Source organism: Saccopteryx bilineata, chromosome 3 (genome assembly GCF_036850765.1).
Source record: "Saccopteryx bilineata isolate mSacBil1 chromosome 3, mSacBil1_pri_phased_curated, whole genome shotgun sequence".
Lineage (NCBI taxonomy): Eukaryota > Metazoa > Chordata > Mammalia > Chiroptera > Emballonuridae > Saccopteryx > Saccopteryx bilineata.
In genome coordinates, this window is record NC_089492.1 from 209,260,011 (window position 1) to 209,284,126 (window position 24,116).

Here is a 24,116-nt window from a genome sequence, read left to right on the forward strand (position 1 = left end):
TTTATGTGTTCATTAATCTACATGCTGTTACATTATATACAGTGGGAATTCATGTACATGTTAACAGTCGTGTTAGATGTTAAATAGTATTTTGTATTTAACATGCTGTATTAGCTATCAGTCTAAGTAATTAGTTCTTTTTAATTTTATACCTTTTATTTGTTTTACAGCCATTTTTAGACATAGTTTTGTATATCTTCAAGTTAACGAGTGCAATAGGAGCTCAGGTGAGTTTACTTTTATTGTTGTAATGCTGTATTGTGAGTAGCTGGATGGTTTGTCAGAGAGTTCTTTTTCCTTTTTTCTCTTAAGTGTGAAGTGGGGGGGGGCAGAAAGACAGGCTCCAGCATGTGCCCTACCAGGCAAGCCCCCTGCTGGGCGATGCTCTGCTCATCTCATCTGGGGCATTCCTCTGTTGCTTGGCAACCCCGATATTTTTAGCACCTGAGGTGAAGCCATGGAACCATACTCAGCACCCAGAGCCAACTTGCTCCAACTGAGTCATGGCTGGAGGTGGGGCAGGGAGAGACAGAGAGAGAGAGAGAAAGGAGAGTGGGCGGGGTGGAGAAGCATATGGTTGCTTCTCCTGTGTGCCCTGACCAATAATCGAACCTGGGATATCCACATGCTGGGCTGACGCTCTACCACTGAGCCAAACAGCCAGGGCTTTTTTATATCAAGAACATGTTTTTATAGGATGTACCTAGTAAAGTTTGATTTTAAAATAATACTTTACTAGAGATTGAAAAATTATTATTTGGCTTTTTAACTTGGGAAATTTTTGTGTATTAATAACCACAAGCACAGTGTTTAACATTTAACATACATATACTTAATGTTGCAAAGTAATGTCTAAAAAAAGATCTTGAGATCATCATTTTAATATAATTCGAGTGTTAAAATATCAGGAATACCTTTAGACTGGCTGTACCAGTTTCAAGAATATTTTATGATAATATCAATGGTTGACTATCCTGTGAGCCTTATTACCATCTGTGATATCTGTGTTGGTAAGAATGACCTTTAAATTTTCTCGGTATTATTGAAATCTAACTTTAGTAATTTAATATGTAATGTTGTTGTATATTTATAACAACTATGTAATAGTGTGATTGGTTTATGTATAAATATATACATATTTTATAGTTGATTAATAAATAATATATAGTTTTTATTCCTTTTCAAAAAGCTGGGAAAAGCAGTTTTTTATTTGAGTTTTATTGTCTACTTTTCTAACTTTTGCTATCTCACAATCTAGATTTACTCATTCTTATAATGTGTTTATTATAAGAAATGATTAGGCCTTATCCTTCTTGTCTCTATACTATAATATTTTTATGGTACTTACTACATTTTTATAATACTATAATATATACAGAATATATTGAAATATTTATTTGATTTCGCATTTATTGAAGGCAGAAACTGTTTTAGTTATCTTTTTGTTCATATTGTAATGATAATTGAAATGCATTGAATCAGTCATTTAATTTAAAAAATTTGAGTATACACTATGTTCTGCACATACTGTGCTGGGAAATAGGAATAAAAAGATGAATAAGACTGGTATTACTGAGGAGAAATTATGATCTGGTACAAGAGATAGGTATTAAGCAATCATAAGGCAGAGTGATAAATCCAGTTGTAGAAGTTTGAAAAAATACATTATTTAGTGTTGGAAGAATTGGAAATGATTTTGAGTTGCCTTGAGGAGGATGAGTAGGCATCTGTTAGATATGTCAGGCTTGCCAGACATAACAACTTAATTGAGTGGCATATTCAGAAAATATGACAGAATATAGCATACATATGGGAGTGAGGCAAGTTTGTGATGAGCTTGGAAGGTCAGCTTGAAGCTTCGTCTTGGGATAGTCAGTGGGTAGTGAGGGCACTTAGCAAGTTATCAAGTACAGAGCTAGAAGGCAGGATATAAGAGACCATACAGGCAGGTGGCACTTGTTTGGGGGAAATTAAGCTTGAGGCTCTACAGAACAGTGAGGTGAAGATGAATAGTTCTTCTTTGGAAATAATGTCATAGATTCTTAGGAGAGATGGAACTAGAGCTGTAATTGTGGGAGAAGAGACCTAAGGAAGAAACCCAGAGAGTATTGACATTCAGAGAGAAGGTAAAAGGAAGTCTGAGTTATTGTGGAATCTTGAGAAAATATCAAGAAGAGTTCCATCAGAGGAGTTTTAGATGCCATAGAAAGAGTGATGATTGCAATTAGGAGTTTTTAAATGAGCATATTCAGGAGAGCTGAGAGATGAGCTGCCTTGGTAGGAGGAGGAGGAGTCGAATGAATAGTAAAAACTTAGGGGCTCAGTGTGTATTTTTTCAGAAAGGAAACAGGAAAAAATTAGTCAAAAGATTAATTTCTCTCAAAGTCATGAGTTACTTATAGAAATTGTGCATGTTGCATCCAGTAATTTATTAGATATCCTTGAACTTTGTATCTTTCTCTTGCAAAACAATAATAGGGCCCAGCGAGCATGATGGCCTACTTGCTTGTTTCTGGGCTATTCCTAACTCGATTGAGAAGACCCATTGGTAAGATGACAATAACTGAGCAAAAGTATGAAGGAGAGTATAGATATGTTAATTCCCGGCTCATTACAAACAGGTAAGGAGAAATGTATTAAATGTATTTAACTATACTAAAAATTTATTTTTATGGATATTGATGTCGTGTAAGTTAACTTAAAAAAGTCTAGTTACGCTGTTACTGAAATTATGTGTGTGGGTGTATATTTACCTCTTTTGAAAATACACATTTTGAAGACTATTAGCTGTATAACCCCTTCACTAGTTTACTGTAGTATCTCTGATTCATCTCATTTTATTTATTTATTTATTTTGTGACAGAGACAGAGAGGGACAGAGAGAGGGACAGATAGTGACAGACAGACAGGAAGAGAGACAGATAAGAAGCATCAGTTCTTTGTTGTGGCACCTTAGTTGTTCATTGATTGCTTTCTCATATGTGCCTTGACCCAGGCATGGGGGTGCTACAGCAGACCTCATGACCCCTTCCTCAAGCCAGCGACCTTGGGCTCAAACCAGATGAGCCCGTGTTCAAACTGGCGACCTCAGGGTTTCAAACCTGGGTCCTCTGCATCCTAGTCCGATACTCTATCCACTGTGCCACTGCCTGGTCAGGCTGATTCACCTCTTTATGTTGCTTATCGACTAATTTTTCTGTTAATTTCACTTTAAACATAGTCAAAACACAGTTCAAATTTACTATAGCACTTCAAAGAAAATTTTGTCTCAACTTATCCAAAAATATTTTTACATTTTATATATTTATGTGAGACTGTGTTTGGAATACTAGTAATTCAGTCCACTGCATGTGCCTCTACCTATGTTTCAGGTAGTTTAAAAATCTGAAATGGGAAGAAAAAGTATTAGGCTTTGGAGCCAGGCTAGCTAGTTCAAAATCTACCTCCTCCTATTGTCTATTATTATATATTCAGTGACTTATGGAAAGTTATTTATAGCTTCACTTTTCTTGTTTATAATAGGTAGATAACATAAGGCTGTGAGGATTAAATAGGAAATCTATATAAAGCTTACAGTAGTTTTTGGTATGTAGCAGGTACTCAATAAGTTTTCTCATACCTTGATCTGTCAACTGTAAGTAATTTTTAGGGTCCTAATATTTATTTACTGCCATATAGGCCCTTCTAAAATTACTTAGGAAATTACTTTTTTAGTAGTTCCCTCTTATGTTATTTTCTTGGATTGCTAAATAGTACCAGTTTTATTTATTTTTTTTTTGTTTTTTTTTTTTTTGTTTTTTTTTCATTTTTCTGAAGCTGGAAACAGGGAGAGACAGTCAGACAGACTCCCGCATGCGCCCGACCGGGATCCACCCGGCACGCCCACCAGGGGCGACACTCTGCCCACCAGGGGGCGATGCTCTGCCCATCCTGGGCGTTGCCATGTTGCGACCAGAGCCACTCTAGCGCCTGAGGCAGAGGCCACAGAGCCATCCCCAGCGCCCGGGCCATCTTTGCTCTAATGGAGCCTTGGCTGCGGGAGGGGAAGAGAGAGACAGAGAGGAAAGCGCGGCGGAGGGGTGGAGAAGCAAATGGGCGCTTCTCCTGTGTGCCCTGGCCAGGAATCGAACCCGGGTCCTCCGCACGCTAGGCCGACGCTCTACCGCTGACCCAACCGGCCAGGGCAGTACCAGTTTTAAATAGGGTTTTATGCTCTAGGGAGGCAGAAGAATAGATGGCTGAGTAGAGGTGATTTGCCAAGTGACTGAAAATGGTATCAGCCAGTATTCTTTCTATTGCAAGAAACAGAAAAGCCTAATTTAGCATTGGTTGGATAGCTCTGTTGGTTGGAGCATCATCCTGAAATGCAGAGCACCTTGACTCAGAGGGCTGCAGCAATACGAATGTTTACTGCTTCCCATAAGAACTCAAGGGAGAGCAGCTCCAGGCACAGCATGGTCAGGGTTCTGGCTCTTTTTTCATGACCTCTTTGCTCTGCTCTCCTTTGCATGTTGCCCCCTTCCTCAGCCCAGTTCTTCTTGTGGTCACAAGATGAAAGCAGTTCCAGATCTCATTAGCCTTTCTTCCCTACAAAAAGTCCAGAAACAAAAATGAGGCCACCTCTTTTGCTGTAAGAGAGCAAGGACACTTTCCCAGAAGCCCTACAGCAGACTTCACATCTTATTGGCCAGAATTATCATTTGCTCTTCCATGTCTAAAACAATTACATCAAAATTATTGCCTTCCAGTGGTTTTCAACCTTTTTATGCTTGGGGACCAGTAAAAGTAGGAGAATTATTTTGGGGCTGCTAAAGCAGAAATCACCCTGAGCATAAGCAAATTTGACTAAGACCATTGGGTCTATAATCTTTATACATCAGGGTGTTTAATGTGGACCTGCATGAAATTTCTGGTGGACCAGTTCGTGGACCAGCAGTTGAAAACACTGAAGACCATTTGGAACTCACCCCTTGTAGGTGGGGTTTAGGCCATTACCAAACCATTTGGATATACTGAAAAGAATAGATGACTTTAAGAAAATTGGATTTTTTAAGGAGTAAGGATGAGGAAGAGAATAGGTGCTGGTTAGGCAGCCATAGTCAGTACTCTAGGATATTTTGTTCTTTCAGTTTTAGAATGGGCCTGAAATGATTCAGTTTAGAAGAATTAGGATTCTCACCCCATCTTCCTCCGTAGCCTTAAATGTGCAGAGGAGATAGAAAGAAGAAAGAAAACTAATTATAGGTGCAAAATCGTGTTCCTTAAATTGGGATTCTCATGCCTTGGGGCTCGGAATCATTGTGTCGAGGGAACCATCAAACAGGTCAAACATGATGCATCTTTATGGAAAGTTACTTTTATATATTTGAAGGGGTTGAAATAGGAGCCTACTGTCTGACCTGTGGTGGTGCAGTGGATAAAGCATTGACTTGGAACACTGAGGTTACCAGTTCGAAACCCTGGGCTTACCTGGTCAAGGCACGTATGGGAGTTGATGCTTCGTGCTCCTCCCCCCTTCTCTCTCTCTTTCCTCCCTCTCTCTAGAAGATGAATAAATAAAATCTTAAAAAAGAAATAGGAGCTACCTTGTTTGATGGAAAAACACAGGCATAGTGTGGAGTAAAATATAAAATTCACATAAATTATTAAGGGAGGAAAGAGACTTTAAGGAGATATTTGGTGTTTATTGAAGGCTGTTTTAACTGTGCCTTCAGGACTGCTCTGTAAATCTTTACTTTCCTCTGTTGTAAGAGGTACTTTGCTGGGAAAGTTTACATCACACTGAATAAAATGGAAGGGCTAGACTTCAGGGTCAGGTATGGTCAGTTACAATCTCAGCTGCTTGACTTACTAACTGCATGATTTTAGCAAATTTACTTAATTACACTGAGGCTTTCTTCATCTATAAAAGCACTTGTCTTTCTAGTCAAGATCCTGTGGCCCTTGTAGACCCATTCAAACCAACTCAAAAAAACAAGTTGTTGTGAGGAAATGGTGGAGTTCCGAGAATAAAAACAATTATGCAGCTAGGCTTCCTGGGAGGTGGCACTGTGAAGCCATGAGCACTTCGTTTGCTTTCCTGTCTTTCAGAGGCTGCGTATCATGACATCACTACCTGTCTTTTTCCAGCTGTTGTTTTCTCCCCTGCTTTCTATCTGGGTCTGTACTCAATTTGTAGTCTATGATGGCTATCCAGGCTCTGCCTTCCTATATGTCATGGCAGCTTCTTTCTTATTTCGTATTTCTTTATTCCGATTTCTGAGAATTAGCCTGGCACAGTTTTTCCAGCCAGGCTACATATGGCATATGCATCACACAGTTGCAGTCCAGTGTGTGATCTAGTGTGTAATTGGGTGTGTATTCATATGCTCAGATCAGTTGAGCTAGCAGGTCTCAAGTGCAGACCAGGCCTTGAGACATACCTGGTAAGCTCTTAGCCACAAAATGATTTTTTAAATAAAAATATTCAGTCAAAAAACTGTTACAATTATTTTTCACACTTGAGTAACATTAAAATTAATTGCTAATTTTTTTTAATAGTGAAGAAATTGCCTTTTATAATGGAAACAAAAGAGAAAAGCAGACAATCCACACAGTCTTCCGAAAACTGGTAAGATATCTTGCTTGATCAAGCTCGTGTGTTTTTGGAAAGATTTTTTTTTTGGCTTATGCCAAGATACATATATACATAGCTTTAATTTTTAAGATATTTCTTTTTAAAATGTTATACAGGAATTTTGTGATGTGTTTTCATAAAAAATATGAGAAATAAAACTATCATATTAATATATTAAGTTTCCTAATTATAAAATGGTAGATTTATTAAAATAATTGTCAGTGTATTTTTACAGAGTTTGCATAAGAGTGTTATTTAATAAATTTAGTGATTCCTACAGAAAATTTGTTCTGATAGCATTCATGAAAATACTGTGAAGATTATTATTGAGAGCAGGGGTCAGCAAACTTTTTCTGTAAAGGACAAGATAGTACATATATAGTTGAGGCTTTTCAGGCCTTTTGGTCTCTATTGCAAGTTCAACTGCTACTCAAGTGTAGCCATATAGTATATGTAAATGAATACATGTAGCTATATTCTAATAAAACTTTATTAACAAAAATAAGTAGCAGGCTGGATTTGTACTGGAGACCATTGTTTACTGACATTTGATTTAGAATATAAACAGTTTCTTGTGGAAACTATTTTACTTTGTATTCACTTGCCACTTGGAAAATGGTAATTAATTAATTATTCATTCAAAAGATATTGGGTGCCATCTAGGTGCCTGTGCTTGTTCTAGGTTTAGTATATTAATAGCATTCATTGAATAAATGTTTCAGCCATTGTTCTTTTGCAGAAGATAGAGTAAGAGCAAGCTATCCTGAACTTAGAAAAACCTGCATTTTAGTGGAGGAGACAGTAGACATGTAAACTACTAGATATTTTATGTGATTTCAGATGGTAATGAATTCTGTGACCCAAAATTTAAAGTGGGATAGAGTTGTAGAGTATGATGAAGGCTGTTGCCTAGCTGTTTTAGGTAGGGTGGCAAGAAGGTATTTCTTGAGAAGGTGGTATAATATCAATATCTAGGAAGACAGTATTCCTGGGAAAGGGCACAGCAAAGGGAAAGCCTTAAGGCTGCAGCATGTTTGCAGAAGCAGCATTTCTGGAACTGAGGAGCAAAGCAGAAGCAGATGGAGTTTAAGATAGAGCCTCATGCCAGCACATGCAGGACCTTGAGTAATCTGATAGATGGAAAATTTGAGAGCACTACGATGCAGAATTAAAAACATTTTTAACTTATAATTCTGAGCTCAGGTTAAACCCGCAAACTTGGACTGTGTGGCATTAATTTCTATTAGCACTTAGTTCAGATTCAGGGTAATATAATTAATCATAGACCAATGTCTTCAGTTAAAGCAAAGGATTTGCATGCCAATCCAGATTGCTAGTGTTTTCCCTAAATGAGGTCATCCTTCTGATTTTTTTTGATTATTGATCAGTTTTAGTATATAAGTATATGACAGTATTGTGAATAAATATCATTGTACATGCAAGAGACACCATGTTAACATTCTTTATGTATTTTCCATTCTCTTTGTATAAAAATGGTTTCACGAAGTATGTATTTGGCACCTACTCTGTCATTATTGTGCTTGATGAAATGTGATGTACAAAATAATCAGAACTCATATGCACTCAGTCAGTATTTCTTGAATGAATATATTAGTTTCTTTCAACCTCATAGTAGATTCATTTTTTGTATACATAGAAAATAAATTTATTTTTGTTTTCTGCCAGGTGGAACACCTACATAATTTCATTTTGTTTCGGTTTTCTATGGGCTTCATTGATAGCATAATTGCCAAATGTAAGTATGGTTTAAAAGAGATGGTGGAATGGGATTTGTAGATAAAGGGAAGTATGGTAATATTTTAAATCTTAATTGTCTTGTTTCAGATCTTGCCACTGTAGTTGGTTACTTAGTTGTCAGCCGTCCTTTCCTAGATTTGTCTCATCCTCGGCATCTCAAGAGTACACATTCAGAACTTCTGGAGGTAAAGTAGTAGTAATAATACTAATAAATTGAATATTTGAATAGAAAAATGCAGAAAACCTACTGTTTAATCTTAGAAATGTAAGTGAAAACTAATATTTATTTCTATTTAAGGATTACTACCAAAGTGGAAGGATGCTTTTGCGAATGTCTCAAGCTCTGGGTAGAATTGTTCTGGCTGGCCGTGAGATGACAAGATTGGCTGGGTGAGTACTAATTAGTCATAAAGAGCAATTGCAGAGAATCCTTTTAAAAATATAATGTTATCCTTAATGTTTGTGCCCAGTTGAGGTTAAGGTCAGTGATAATTGAAGCTGCTCCTCCTGGAAGCTGGTTTTGATACAGAATTAAGGAAGATTTTCCCTTGATAGTGAAGTTTTCATAGATTCGTGATGGCGAAGCTGGAAGCCCACTAGTGGGCAGGAGGGACCAGGTTGACCAGCACTGCAAAAGCGGGCAGTTTTTATAAAAAGGTTTGCCATCACGACCTTAGATAGTTGTTTTGAGCCTTAAACTAAGTGGTAGTTCTCATACTGCCTCATAGACATGGATATTTAGTAAGTTGGGAAATGTTGAATCATGACAGTCTTTTATTAATTTGCAGAAAATAAAGTTAATAAAATCTCTTTTGAAATTTCTGTCTTAAACCTTTGGTACTGGCAACGTAGCAAAAAATGAACGAAGATGAAGTTGTTTTTAATGGAAAGAAATGAAAGAATATTTCAGTATTTCTAGCCTTCATATAAAGGGTTGGTATAGTATAAAAAGCCCACTATAGTGTAAAAAAGCACCATAAATCATCTGCAGAAATTGGGTGGCTTAGCACTTTCCCAGGCCCGTGATTCATCTGTCTGTTTCCTCTTCTTTATCCCTCTTCCTTCCCTCCTAGGTCAGTTAAGGTCCTCACTGCGAGATGGAAGTTGTGAACTATGGTGCAGGGTCTCTTTCTCTTGAGAATGCCAACATTCTTCCTACTTGTTAATATCTTTATTGTCTCATGCCTTTAGAGTTCATGGCATATGGACGCTTTTGTTCCTTTAGGAGATTGCTGCTTGTTTTTCACAGAAAAATCCTGGTTTGTGCCTCTGATATTGACTGTCATGCTATTCTTATATGCTTCAACTTGTTGTCATTAATTTTGATTTCTCTCTATTGGCATGGTAATTTCTATCTAGTATCTTTTTTCCTCTTTAGAATAGGAGAGAACTCTTCCAAATCTTCCATGTTTTCAGGGAGGTAGTAGGTATTTGGTGTACATATAATAAATGCCTTCAACAAATAGAAGGCTATCTTTATACAAGGCTTTATAGATACTCCGATCAAAACTCAGAGTCCATACTTCCTGGGCCTTTGAAATGCACTAGTACTAGTCCTTTTGTAGTATCTACCAGAAACTTCCTTAAAATTTTAGCAGCAAACAATCTTCTTGATTTATGCACTAACAAAGTATCTGTTGAGGTTGGAATCCTATGAAACTCCCCTTTTATCCCCATGTTTCTGCTGTCCTGCTGAAACATAATAGTAAAACATGCATACTCTCACTAATACTCTATGTTGATGAGACTTCTTTTAGGTTATTTTATTTAATTTTAAATTATAATTTTAGAAACTTCAGTTTGTATAAAATAGAAAATATGACCTTACACACTGTCATATGTCAATTTTATCTCAAGAACAAGTAAACAAATAGTATAAAAGATATGATACCTTTGGAGATTTGATCATGGCTGTTTTCTTTTTTTAATTTTAGTTTTACTGCTCGGATTTCAGAATTAACGCAAGTACTAAAGGATTTAAATAATGGAAAATATGAACGCACAATGGTCTCGCAACAAGAAAGGGGTAAATATGAATGTAATAAGTCACACAGTTTGTTTTGCTTTAATATGTGATATGATTATGATGCTCTCATACTTGTTTTCCAAAGGAGCACAAAGCATTCCCTTGATACCTGGTGCTGGAGAAATCATCAATGCTGATAACATTATAAAGTACGTACAGAGAAAGGTTTTTAACACCAAAAACACTTGTTAAACTACATAATGCCCTTTTCTTTCAGCTGCATTTATTTAGTGTTCAATGTAAAATTACCATTTTTTATTGATTTCTTCTCTAGATTTGATCATGTTCCTTTAGCAACGCCAAATGGAGATATCTTGATCCGAGATCTTAATTTTGAAGTAAGTTTTTAAATGACTATATAAAAGCTTAACTCATTTTCAGAATATGAAATAAAAAATGGTTGTCTAAATATTTAAAATAATTTTAGGGCTTGACTTAATCTCTGAATCCACAAAATTGCCTTAAATAGTGTTTGAAAGACTTAGAAATATTATTTTTCTAAATTGACTCAGATATTACTATCAAAAAAGTCTTTTGCAAATAAAGTCCATGGCTAGTGCAACTGAGGCACTGAATTTTAAACTTTATTTAATTTTAGTTAATTTACTCTTTAAATAGCTGTGTGGCTAGTAGACAGCACAGCCATAGAATTCTTCTCTGTATGCCTTATAGATGTGGCTTTCTGTAGTTTGTGCTGGGTGTAGGGGTCTTTTCAACTGTTTTTGTTGAAGGGATGTTGTCTGATAGTTTATAAAATAAGGAGTATAATTATTGGATTTGTTTTTAAATTATTGTAATCTTAGGTATGTCTTCAATTTTCCTACCTTAGTAACATATTTATTAAATACATCTTCATTTTCTTAAGAAACTATAAATGAAAAATGTTAGTTATGCAAAGTACCTTGAACTTAACAATGAGTATTGTGTATTATATTTATTTTAAAGCCAGGAAACAAGAGGAAGTGGAGAAAATGTAAATATAGTTGGTAAATATTATGACTATAAAAGTATTACAAAAGTGTTTTATGATTTAGTTCTGGGCACTTCAGTCAGTTTGGTGTGTACCCATCAGGCTTGATTTCAGGGATAAAACAGACCAAAACCCTGTCTTTCTTAGAGTTCCAGGAGCCCCTTTATTGCCACTACCCAAGGGTTAAAAGGGTCATCAGCCCTGGCCAGATAGCTTGGTTGGTTAGAACATCATCTCAAAGTGCAGAGGTTGCCAGTTAGTTCCCCGGGCAGGGCACATACAGGAACAGATCAATGTTCCTATCTCAGTCTCTCTCTGTCTCTCTCTCTTTCCCTCCCTCCCTCTCTCTTCTTCTCTCTCTAAAATCAATAAAAATAAACATTTAAAAAAAGGGTCATCAAGATGTCTTCATTGAAGAATCCTCTTGGCCCTTTCTTGCCCTCACTATCTTTCTGCAGAAATAAGTAATCCACAAGGCAGAGGCACACCTGGCTTAAGCACAGTGAGAAGGGATTTGGGACCTGTGTGCACAGATACATAGAGTGGATCTGTGGATCTCATGGTGGTGGTCTGTAGTGTTACTGTTGTCATAAGGTTACCACACTAGACTGCTTGCTTTCCTTTCAGTCCAGATGCCCTTCCCTTTAAAGCCCTTATGTTTAAATTTAATGTACTTCTAACCAGTTCTTTTTTTTTTTTTTGGTTCATTTTTGAGAGGAGAGAGAGAAGGGGGGAGGAGCAGGAAGCATCAACTCCCATATGTGCCTTGACCAGACAAGCCTAGGGTTTTGAACCGGCGACATCAGCATTTCCAGGTCAACGCTTTATTTACTGCGCCACCACAGGTCAGGCTGGCCAGTTCTTCTAACTTTACTTTTATAGTCTCAGAAGGGCACTTACTTTTTGCTCTTATTTTGGTTTCATTTGGAAAATCTTCTTTGAGTACCTAGTCATGCCCCTAGTTTTTCAAGATTTTTACTTTGTGCCATATTTCTTTCTCTTTATTTTAATTAAATTAATTGGGGTGGCATTAATTCGCAAAACCATACAGATTTTAACTGTACAATTTAATAAAACATTATTTACATGCTGCATTGTGTGCCCAGTGCCCCAGCAAAGTCTCTTTTCATCCCATTCCCCACCCCTTTTGCCCGCCTCCACCTGTCCCCAAGCCCCTCCTGTTCCTCTGGCTGCCACCGTGCTGTTTTCTGTGTCTGTGTGTTATGGATATGTTTTTTGGCTAATTCCTTCACGTTTCATCCAATCCCCTAACTCCTCTCCCCTCTGACAGCTGTCAATCTATTCCATGTATCCATGCCTCTGTTTCTTTCATCAGTTTGAGATTTTATTAGATTCTATATATAAGTGAGATCATGTGGTATTTGTCTTTCTTTGACTGACTTGTAGATGAGTGGATAGATAAAAAACCCTGGCACATTTACACAATGGAGTATTATGCGGCTGTAAAACAAACAAACAAACAAACAAAAAACAAGGAAATTTTACCATTAGCAACAACATGAATGGGCCTGGAGATTATTTTGACCGTATTTCATACCACTTGTTATCTGTCCAGTGATCCTTGTTTTGTTTTTTCCACCCCTGGGAGCTGTTTCTTTGACTTCTCTCTTTTTGATCTACTGTAATGCGTTCTTCTTCTGTCTCTGATTTAATGTATTTTATTTTAGATTTGGCTTTTCTTTTTTTTTAATTTTATTCATTTTTAGAGAGGAGAGAGAGAGGGAGAGAGAGAGAGAGAGAGAGACAGAGAAAGAGAAGGGGGGAGGAGCTGGAAGCATCAACTCTCATATGTGCCTTGACCAGGCAAGCCCAGGGTTTCGAACCGGCAACCTCAGCATTTCCAGGTCGACGCTTTATCCACTGTGCCACCACAGGTCAGGCATTTTTTTTTTGTTGTTGTTGTTTTTTATTTCTTAATCATTTTAGAAAGGAGAGAGAGAGGGAGAGAGAGAGAGGAGAGAGAGAGAAGGGGGGAGGAGCAGGAAGCATCAACTCCCATATGTGCCTTGACCAGGCAAGCCCAGGGTTTCGAACCGGCGACCTCAGCATTTCCAGGTCAACGCTTTATCCACTGTGCCACCACAGGTCAGGCTTTTCTTATTTATTTGGTCTTTCCATTGTTTTTCTTAACATAGTCTTCCTTTATTCAGCAAACATCCTTCATTTTTTTGTTACCTCCAGTTATTTCCTACCCATCTGGCTTACTTGAAATTAAGGATTCTTTTGTCCTGGTTGGAGGCATAATAAAATAGACTTGGCCACCAAGAATAAAAGTTTTATATGTTGTGATTAGTTTGTTTTTTGGGTTATATAATAACCAAATAACATAAACTTCTTTGAGATAGGAGATTTCATACCCTTTTTTTTTTTTTTTTAGAAAATCCCCCCAGCATAGGCATATTTATTTATCTAGATGTAGATTGAAGAGACCCTAAGAGAGAACTTGTAATTTATAATGTAGGCGTTAAAATAGTACTTTATAACTTATTCAAGTTCTTACCTTTTTAGTAAGGCACATTTATAGTGTATAAGAAGCCTGGGTGAAATGATAAAGCAAAGGAAAAAACCTTAGACGCAGACAGCAGTGGTGATTACAAGAGGGAAAAGGGGGTGGGGAAGGTAGACGAGGAGATATAGGGGTAAATGGTGATGGAAGGAGACTTGACCTGGGGTGATGAACACAAAATACAATGTACAGATGATGTGTTGTAGAATCATACACCTGAGACCTATATAATTTTATTAATGTCACCCTAATAAATTCAGTTAATAAAAAGAAACCTATAAATCTTCATAAACAGCATAACGTTTACATAAGCTCTCTTTAGGTCATATTTATGTATAGATAGTTTCATAATTTATTATTATAAATTAATAGAAAGTGAGATTTATGAAGAAGCGTTATTTCTGGGTAAATGCTTTAATTGGTAAAAGTATGGTGAGTTAAAGCATATGTTGCTTTATTAATCCAATCCAGGAACCTCAGTAATAAAGTGTTATTATGAATAATAGCATTATTAAGCTTTCAGTGAAAGTTACCTTTGGCTTTTTAGTCTTAATTCAACCCAGAAAAAAAAAATACATTTTTTATGAACCTTTAATATGGAAAAATTATCACTGGCTTACCATGATTGATGTCATAATTGGAAGATTTGTCCAACATTATCAAAATCCATGGAATAAAGAAAAGTTAATGTTAGGCATCTATGGCCATACCACCCTGAACACGTCTGATCTTAGAAGAAAAGTTAATGTTGAAGCTAAGACATTTGAACATAAAAGAGTACCTAAGGATGTCTGTAAGTCTAGTTATTATTTTTACACATCATTACAAACTTTGTACTAGGGCTTTCTGGCTTATTGAAACAAATAGTGTGGAGAAGTATTGGATACCAGTGAAAATTATAATGAGCAGTGAGGGGCAGAAAAAAAATGACATTACTTAAATAAAGCATAGTAGTAGGGGAACCATTTAACTAACAGGTTTCTGAACTATAGGAGCTCATAAGGACATCATATTCCTGTAGAGTAATATTATTATATAATAACCTCGTACTATCAGGACTATTTATTACATTATATTTTACAGGAAAAGGAACTAAATGATTACATATAGAGAAGTCTGTCAAATCTTTTTTTTTACACTGAGAGAGTCAGAGAGGGATAGATAGAGACAGACAGAGATGAGAAGCATCAATCATCCGTTTTTCATTGTGACACCTTAGTTGTTCATTGATTGCATTCTCATATGTGCCTTGACCGCGTGGCTACAGCAGACCGGGTAACCCCTTGCTCGAGCCATCAAAATAATTCTTTAAAATAATTTACTCGTTTTTTTTGTCTGGAACATTCTTTCATAGTAGTGTAGTCTCTAACACTGATTGCATAAGTTACGGTCAGCTATGTGGTAGGTAATTCTCAACCTTTTCAAGAAGCTCATTTTTTCTCTGTTTTTCTTGTGAAATATATGTAACATAAAATTTAACTCTTTTAACCATTTTTTAGTATACAATTCAGTGGCATTAAGTACAATTATGGTATTGTGCATCCATCACCACTAACTCCAAAACTTTTTCATCATAACAGAAACTGTGTACACACTAAACAGTAACTCTTTAATTTTTCTTGTTCCCCAGTCCCTGGTAACCGCTGTACTACTTTTTCTGTCTCCATGAATAGGACTACTTTAGGTACTTCATATAGGTGACATCATACAATATTGATCCTTTCATGTCTGACTTATTTCGCTTAGTGTACATAAATGTCTTCAGGGTTCATCCATGTTGTAGCATGTTTCAAAATTTCATTCCTTTTTAAAGCTAAATAATATTTTATTATTATTGTATATGCTATATTTGTTTATCCATTCATTCTCTTGTTTCACTTTATTTTTTTGCTATTGTGAATAATGCAAATGGCTCTCCAGTTCATCAGAGTAAAAGCCATCAAAAATCCTTTCAGGCCTGACCTGTGGTGGCTCAGTGGATAAAGTGTCGACCTGGAAATGCTGAGGTCGCCGGTTCAAAACCCTGGGCTTGCCTGGTCAAGGCACATATGGGAGTTGATGCTTCCAGCTCCTCCCCCCGTCTCTCTCTCTCTCTCTCTCTCTCTCTCTCTCTCTCTCTCTCTCTCCTCTCTAAAATGAATAAAAAAAAAAAAAAATCCTTTCAGTAGCTTATAATGCCCTGTTTGGTTTGCCTGCCACTATCCTGCCCTGACCTCTTACCTCTCTGAGCTCGTTTTCTCCTATTCTGTCCTGCTCTTTTTTTTCTCCAGCCAAATAACTCCTTCTGCTTTTTGAATAGAACAGGTACATTGATGCCTCAGTGCCTTTGAATCATCTTTTTGTGGTAGAGTTGGGACTGGAACAATCTTCCTCCAGATAAATTCCTAATTTATTCCTTCTTTCCACTTTTTCCCAGTTTCCTGGCCTGACCCCCCAAAATGGAGTGTCACCACCCATCACTCCCAAGTTTTCTTACTCTGATCTACATTTTCTCCATATCACTTGCTTTCTAACGTTTTATTATTTATTTGTTTGTTTATTTTAATTAATTAGTTAATTAATTTAAAGTGAGAAGAGGGGAGATAGTGAGACAGAGTCCCACATATGCCCCAATCAGGATCAACCCAGCAACCCCTATCTGGAGCCAATGTTCGAATCAACTGAGCTATTCTTAGTGCTTAGGCTGACATTCAAACCAATCGAGCATAAATTTGCTTACTATCTTGGAGGTTCATTGCACCTAAATATTTAACAAAAGGGGAGGATTTATAAATTATGGCTTATCCTTACTATGATATATACTGCAAGCCTTAAAAATAAAAAGCATGGCCTGACCATGTGGTGGCGTAGTGGATAGAACGTGGACTGGGATGCGGATGACCCAGGTTCAAGACTTCGAGGTCGCCAGCTTGAGCGCGGGCTCATCTGGTTTGAGCAAAGCTCACCAGCTTGGACCCAAGGTCGCTGGCTTGAGGAAGGGGTTACTCAGTCTACTGAAGGCCCACGGTCAAGGCACATATGAGAAAGCAATAAATGAACAACTAAGGTGTCTCAGTGAAAAACTGATGATTGATGCTTCTCATCTCTCTCCGTTCCTGTCTGTCTGTCCCTATCTATCCCTCTCTCTGACTCTGTCTCTGTAAAAATTAAAATAAATAAAATAAAAAGCATGAATGGAATCTGAATAGACCTGGAAAAATATATATGACATATTGTTAAATAATAATAAATGTAGAACACATATAGTATGATTCCATTTTTTTAAAAAAAGACTGTACAGCATAGGAAATGTAGTGCATAATAATGTAATAACTATACATTGTGTCATCTAAGTACTGGAAATATCTGGGGATCACACTGTATACTAGATGATTGTCCAACCACTGTGCTGTATACCTGGAACTAATACAAAATAATATTGAATGTAAACTGTAATTGAAAAGTAAAAATTTAAAAACCTGCATATGCCCACATGTTTATTGGTTTTCAAGAATTCTTAAAATTTTGGGCTGACCTGTGGTGGCTCAGTGGATAAAATGTCTACCTGGAACTCTGAGGTCACTGATTCAAAACCCTGGGTTTGCATGGTTAAGCACATACGGGAGTTGATGCTTCCTGCTCCTCCCCCACCTCCCAGGAAATGAAAAAATAAAATAAAATAAGAATTCTCAAAATTTTAGCTTTGGCTCTTTGTGTTCTGATTAAGTTTATAAAAAAAAAGATTAAGTTCATAATATAAATAATGATTTTGAAAATAGAGTGAATAAAATCTGAAAGTAAGCAAAAGTAAATGGGACCTTCAGTCATACCCTTCACTGCTTCTACCTAATATTACATTTATAGACAAAATAGAAAGCTTATTAGCAAAGAATAATTGGACTCTAGGGAAATGTTCTTTGTGTATAGAGTCACTCTAACTTATTTAATTAAATTTATTTAAATTATTCATTAGTTCATAACTTTCTTTCAGGTTCGATCTGGGGCCAATGTTCTAATTTGTGGTCCAAATGGCTGTGGGAAGAGTTCACTTTTTCGTGTCCTTGGTGAAGTAAGTAGATTGGCCTCAATATGTTGTGTTATTTTGCCCCATGATCTACCACATTGTGAAATTTACAAATGCTTCTTTCCACCTCTTCCCTTTTATAGTTATGGCCTCTTTTTGGAGGACGTCTAACTAAACCTGAGAGAGGAAAGTTATTTTATGTTCCTCAGGTAAGACCTTATTTTGTAATCTTTTATTTAAAGACATTTATTGCTTAAAAATTCACTTCTAATGATTTTTGCTATGCTCTAATCAGAGACCTTACATGACCCTTGGAACACTCCGAGACCAAGTGATTTATCCAGATGGAAGAGAAGATCAGAAAAAGAAGGGGATATCTGACCTAGTAAGTTAATATTTATGTCCTAGACCTGCTGAAAATACTGTTTCAGATCTGTTTCTTAATCAGTTAAGTATTTTCATTGCCAGGTAGTTTGTTCTAACCTGTAAAGCCTTCTACAGCTTTGACATCAATTATAATTTCCAAGTTGAGATAGGATGTTAACCATTTTGCTTAAATAAGACTTTTTGTGTATTTAACCTTGTCTTTACACTATTGTTTGTTTTCTCATTGCCCTCATCCTTTAATTATGTACAGTAGTGTTATTCACCTTAAGCTGCTAGATACATTTTGTCAAAGTTAATATAGATAGGAAGTAAAGTGTTCAGGGCTACCTTTGTACGAAATTCTTTTGTGAAATGTGCTTCTTTAAATGATAGTGGCAATAGAGTTACAGTGATTTTAGTTTAAAAAAATTAAGCAAGTTAGAACATGTTGGCTTATATTAAGTTTTTTTTCATCTTTAATCATTTTGCTGAAAGGTACTGAAGGAATACTTAGATAACGTCCAGTTGGGTCATATCCTGGAACGTGAAGGAGGCTGGGACAGTGTTCAGGATTGGATGGATGTACTCAGTGGTGGAGAGAAGCAGAGAATGGCAGTAAGTATACTCTGAAGACATTGCACAACAATTCAACTGGTTGATTAACCAAGGCATGCCATTTTATTTTAATCTTTTTAATGAGCAATTTTATAGTATAGGTTAGTTTAAATGATAATTAAGGTACTTAAAAGTAAGTTGCATGTAAATTTGAAATTCTGAAAAAATTTTGAATTTTCCTGTGAAAGGAAAAGCTGCTAGATCCAACTATCTACCATTAATCCATTCTTGTAAAAGTTGAGGAAACTTTGTACCACATTGGTCCTGGGATATATGGTAATCCTGGTTAGGTTATGAGATCCTGGTCAGTATCTTAAGTAGCTGAAGATATTAGAGTTTATCAGCCTTTTATTATCATTTTATTCTGTGTTCTGTTCTTGCTCTTTCCCTCTGGCAGTACATATCCTTATTTCAGGGCTCAGTATCTACTATCTAAAGTGATTTAGATTTTAAAATTTTTCCTATTTTAAGAAAGCCTTAATTTTATGTTTGACTAAACTTATCCCTAATCTTACATCACTATATATGTTAAGAGTGCTACTTTGAGTATTTCATTAAGAAGGATAACATTTAAAAACTCATTTTCTGACTCTACATATAGTTTGAGCAGATCCAGACCGGAATGTTAATTTAGAGAAAACTGAGCTAAGGAAAGACAGCAAAAGAAGCGGCTTATTGTAGAATTGCTTATTCATTATCTTCAGGTTATATTTTACCTTTTTGTTGCCTCCTGCTTCCTGATTTTGCATGTTGTTTGTCCGAAAATCATAACCGTTCTGTATGAACTTAATAGCCTAATATTGTGATTTATTTGTCTGGTTATGTAATATGAGGTTAATTCAGAATGAAGAATGAACTGTAAACAAAAGAGAAGTGGCAGCCATACTCAAAATGGAAATTGGACTGAAAGAGTGGGAATTTGAAGTAATTGGGTATTTCTTGAATCAGTTTAGAGGATGGTTATATAGAAATAACTGCAAGTCAAAACATATACAAATTTCTGTACTATGACTATAAGGAAAATGGAATGATAGTCAAGTTTTATAGATAGATACAATGGAAACTCAAGAGAAAGAAAAATGTGCAGAACTAATGAATACTATGTGTGTGGTGTAAAGGTACAGAGGGGATAGTTTTTATTTAAAGATAAGAAATTCCAGCCCTACAGGAATGAGGGTATCTTAAAGAGTAAAGGAGCGGGGGAAGGAATCCTGTGAAACCAGATGGGCCGTGGTAGAGTTGTTTGGAAAACAGAGAAAGCTCACCAGTGACACTGCTGCGTGACCACGTCATTGGCAGGGTGTGTTCTGTATGGGCCAGGATTCGGAGAATTGAATGTGAAATTTAAAAGAGAGCATATTGTTTTACTACTTTCAAAGGGTTTGTGGGGAGAGAGAAAAGGCTAATGCAATAAATATTAACATTGATGAAGTTGGGTGAAGAAAGTGTGTTCATTTTACTATTTTTTTTTGGGGGGGGGGCAGGATCAAAATTTTTTCGAAGTAAAAAGTTGAGGGAAGAAATTTTATGAATCATAATTCAGTATTAGCCAGGTGCGTGTGCTCATAATCTAGTTAGGTATCCAAATATTCTCAGCTAACTGTAATAAAAGGCAATCTTACAGCTGCAAAGAATATGCACTGGAGTAGATGATGAAGAGTTGGTTTTGTATGGCAGATCCTATATGATTCTCCCAGCATCCCTGTGCAGTAAGTAAGCTAAGCAGTTTACCAGTGCCATACAGCTACTGAGTGGCAGAGGTGAGATTCAAGTGCAGGTGAATCTGACACCAGAACTCTTGCTCTTAATGAGTATGTTAGAGCCTTCATTGTGCAGGTGGATGGTTTGTCCAGTTCTCTTCTCTCATTGTCCCTTGTATTCTCAAGTGACATTTTCCTTCATTGTACCCATTTAGGGCCAGTCATCAACAGACAGGGTTGCTCCACCTAATATCATAAGTTGGTATATCTTACTTTCCTGGTTGAAAGTTCTTTCCCACTTTACTGTTTTTGCTCTTCCTGTTTAGCAATGGGTTTTCTTATTGTGATATATGAAAAAATATATATGATAGAAAGGTTGGGACATTTATTAAATTATGAAGGGCCAAAGTCCCCTTACGAGCGATACCACGGTCAAAATACTTTGTGTTTTGCTTAATCTGTTAAATTACAAATTTTTTCTTTTACCTAATTGTTAACTATCTTCCTCCTTCAAACTCACTGAGATTTCTTAAATACTAACCTACCTTTTCTTACAGTTGATCGTATCTCTTCTGACTTTGTGTTCTTTACTGTCTAGTACAGATTTAATAGTCCAGGCCTTGGCTCTGGGGCCTGGCACGTGGGAGGTATTCAGGGGGTATGTCTTACAGGAATAAACAGTGATCCCTTACCCTTAACTTCCTTTCCCGCTTTTTGTTTCCACATATTCCCTGAACCCCCCCGGCCCAGGAGCAGTTGCTGCTGTGGTATTCTGTGCATAGGCTTCTGAGCGCAGCTGAAAAGTCAGTGCTGTGGGTTGGCGGCCCCACACTCTCAGGCTTATCAGTTCCTACAGAGGCTCACATCATGGCTTGGCAGTCATTTTACTTATTTTTGCCCCTCTTTCTCATTTTTTCATGATAATCTTTTAACAGCTAACCTCAGGCTTTCTACCCCATTACCTTACTCCACCACTTTCAGCAGAATAACTCCTGATTTTTAAAGAAAAAAGAGAAGCTTTTATTTCAGTTAAATGACAGTTAACTTTTATTGAGTGCTTAATCGATGATAGGCAGTATGCTAAGAGTTTACATAGGTTGTCTCATTTAATTCTCACAACAGCTTTTATCCTGTGAGATAAGAAGTGTGAATGCCCCATTTGACAGAGGAAATGGAACTGTAGTATAAGTAAGGAGCTTGCCAAGCAAAGATAGCTAATAAAAATGAGAGCTGGTGGGGTGGGAGGGGCTTGTCAAGCCCAGGCTGCAGTACAACTGCAGTGTTCATGCAGGTGGACAGAGTAGGCTTACAGTTGTTCATGTGGAAAATAATGCAGTAATAAATAATATAGGAATAGACTCTGTTTTACATACTCACAACTGTAAACCTAGTTTTGCCACACCCTGTACTTACTCACTTTATAGTCTTACATTGTGGAATGGAGTAGCCGACAGCAGAGTGGAGAGAGACACACATGAGAAAATCCCCACACAATGTGGTGAGTGTGGTGATGAAGGAATGCAAAGAGCTCCATCGGAACACAGGAGGGGCATTTGTGGAATGCCTTCAAATAACCACTCCTTTAATTACCTCTGCACAGGGCTGTCCTGGCACCCTTCTTCCACTATCTAGGAGGGTATGCCATCCTTCTTCTTGAGAAAAGCTAAATGTCTTCTATGGGTTTTTGAACCTTGTCTCCTCCAACTTTATCACATCCCCTTTCTTCACGTGCAGGCCCACAGCTACACTCTATATTTAATCTCTTCTAGTCTTTCCCTTTCAAAAAGAAATTTTCAGGACTCTCCCCTCTAAAAAGCAAATTTGGCCTTAACCAAAGGTCTATACCTTGTAGTCTATACCTTTTTTCTCTGTACAGCTAAACTTCTTGGTAGTCTATATTTGCTGCTTCCCCTTCCTCACCTCACACAAATAGATATAAGCCCCAAGAAGTCAATTTTGTATGTTTTAGTCAATCATTTATCAAATATTTGAATGTTTCTTATATATGAAGTATTGGGTGTACAGTACCGATTAAAGTGGGCTCTCTGCTTTTGAGAATGAATATTCTGGCCTGGGGCAGTAGACAAAGAATCAGACAACATACAATTCACAGGATCAGAAGTGCCACAGAGATGGTATAGAAGGGATATGTAAAGCCAGCAGCCAGGGCCACTATCACAGCAGCCTCCTGGCCCATGCAGGTTCTCATTGGATTCGAACAGTCGGTAAAGAAACAACGGAGCCAAGAACTGATGGGCTGTCATCTTTAATCCTAGCTTGCACCCGGCGGGCAAGTAAAAACACACACTGGGCTCCAAAACCCACTAACATTCAGTGCTCACAAAGCTACTGACTTATCCGAGTTTCCTAGAATCAAAGGTTTCTAGCTCACCAGACTTATTCACCTCTGTTCCCCATCTCCTTCCTTCTCCAGCGTCAAACTGCACAAACTGGCCTCTCACTCAACACTCCGCCATCTTGGCTGCTTCTCCTGGCCACATGGCCTCTTTCTGCTGCTCTCTGCTGTGATCTCTCTGCTCTCTCATGCTAATCATTCCAGGAACCAAGAGAGCAAGCTCTCGTTCTGCCCCCATTTTATAGTGTAGATTCCAAACCTTTAATCCAATATACAAAATAGGGAAGTCTTTAATACAAAGTCACTTCTCTGAGGCATGATTGGATTGTACTACCCCACATCAAGACAGGTGGGAAAGGCTTAATCCCAAAACCAAGCCCCAGGCTACAAGGATTCTGCCTGCCTTTAGCCTACCCCCAACACACATTAATATCACCTGGGCGACGGCCTCCTCATGGGCAGTGCCATCTTTAACAAAGTGAGCATAATACATTTTATCTGCCCAACAGGATATTAATAATGACTAGGAGAGGTCAGGGTAGGTTGTCTGAGGAGGTGACAGCAGAAATTTGAAGGGTTCAAGAAGCAAAGTAAGGCATTTGAGACAAAAGGAAATCGACAGGTGCTGAGCCTCTAATGCCTAAGACTGGGTCTCATGTTCTGGTAGTCGGGAGGAGCTGATATTGGCTTGAATGTGGAGGTTAAGAGAGTGAGGAAGAATAAGATTGTGTAGGGCCTTATAGGCCATGGTAAGGAATTTGAGTTTTATTTTAATGAAATAGGGAAGTTGTTAAATGGTTTTAAGCAGAAGAGTGAAATTCTGTGATTTACATTTCTGAGATCCTCTCTGGCTAATGGAGAATGGATTGGAGAAGAGCAAAAGAGGAAATAGGCTGTTTGTGGTCAATCAGGCAGAAATTGTCTTCTTGGCTAAAGCCATTGATAGTGGAGATGGGGGAAAAGTGAGTGAACCATACACACAGTAAAACTTACCGGAATAGACTAAACATGAGGTGTGAAAGGAAGGAGGAATAGAAAAAGATCAAGGACTCATGGCTCTCTAGCTTGAGAAACTGATAGTGTTATGTGGGAGTGATGGATGAGTGAATTTTAAGGGGAAAATCAATAAGAGTTTTAGATATTTAAAGTCTCAGACTCCTGTGAGATATCCAAGAATCA

At 37.3% G+C, this 24,116-nt stretch overlaps 1 protein-coding gene across 1 annotated transcript in view; it reads left to right on the top strand.

Annotated features, from left to right (window-relative positions):
* Window positions 1-24,116, top strand: part of ABCD3 (ATP binding cassette subfamily D member 3) — a 98,419-nt gene that overhangs the window by 64,954 nt on the left and 9,349 nt on the right. Inside the window, exons 8-20 of the mRNA XM_066268714.1 lie at window positions 171-227; window positions 2,479-2,621; window positions 6,541-6,610; window positions 8,303-8,372; window positions 8,462-8,559; window positions 8,673-8,764; window positions 10,309-10,400; window positions 10,486-10,549; window positions 10,675-10,738; window positions 17,868-17,945; window positions 18,044-18,109; window positions 18,196-18,285; window positions 18,762-18,881. Of these exons, the coding sequence (XP_066124811.1) occupies window positions 171-227; window positions 2,479-2,621; window positions 6,541-6,610; window positions 8,303-8,372; window positions 8,462-8,559; window positions 8,673-8,764; window positions 10,309-10,400; window positions 10,486-10,549; window positions 10,675-10,738; window positions 17,868-17,945; window positions 18,044-18,109; window positions 18,196-18,285; window positions 18,762-18,881 (1,104 nt within the window). The remainder of the gene's footprint in view (window positions 1-170; window positions 228-2,478; window positions 2,622-6,540; window positions 6,611-8,302; window positions 8,373-8,461; window positions 8,560-8,672; window positions 8,765-10,308; window positions 10,401-10,485; window positions 10,550-10,674; window positions 10,739-17,867; window positions 17,946-18,043; window positions 18,110-18,195; window positions 18,286-18,761; window positions 18,882-24,116) is intronic.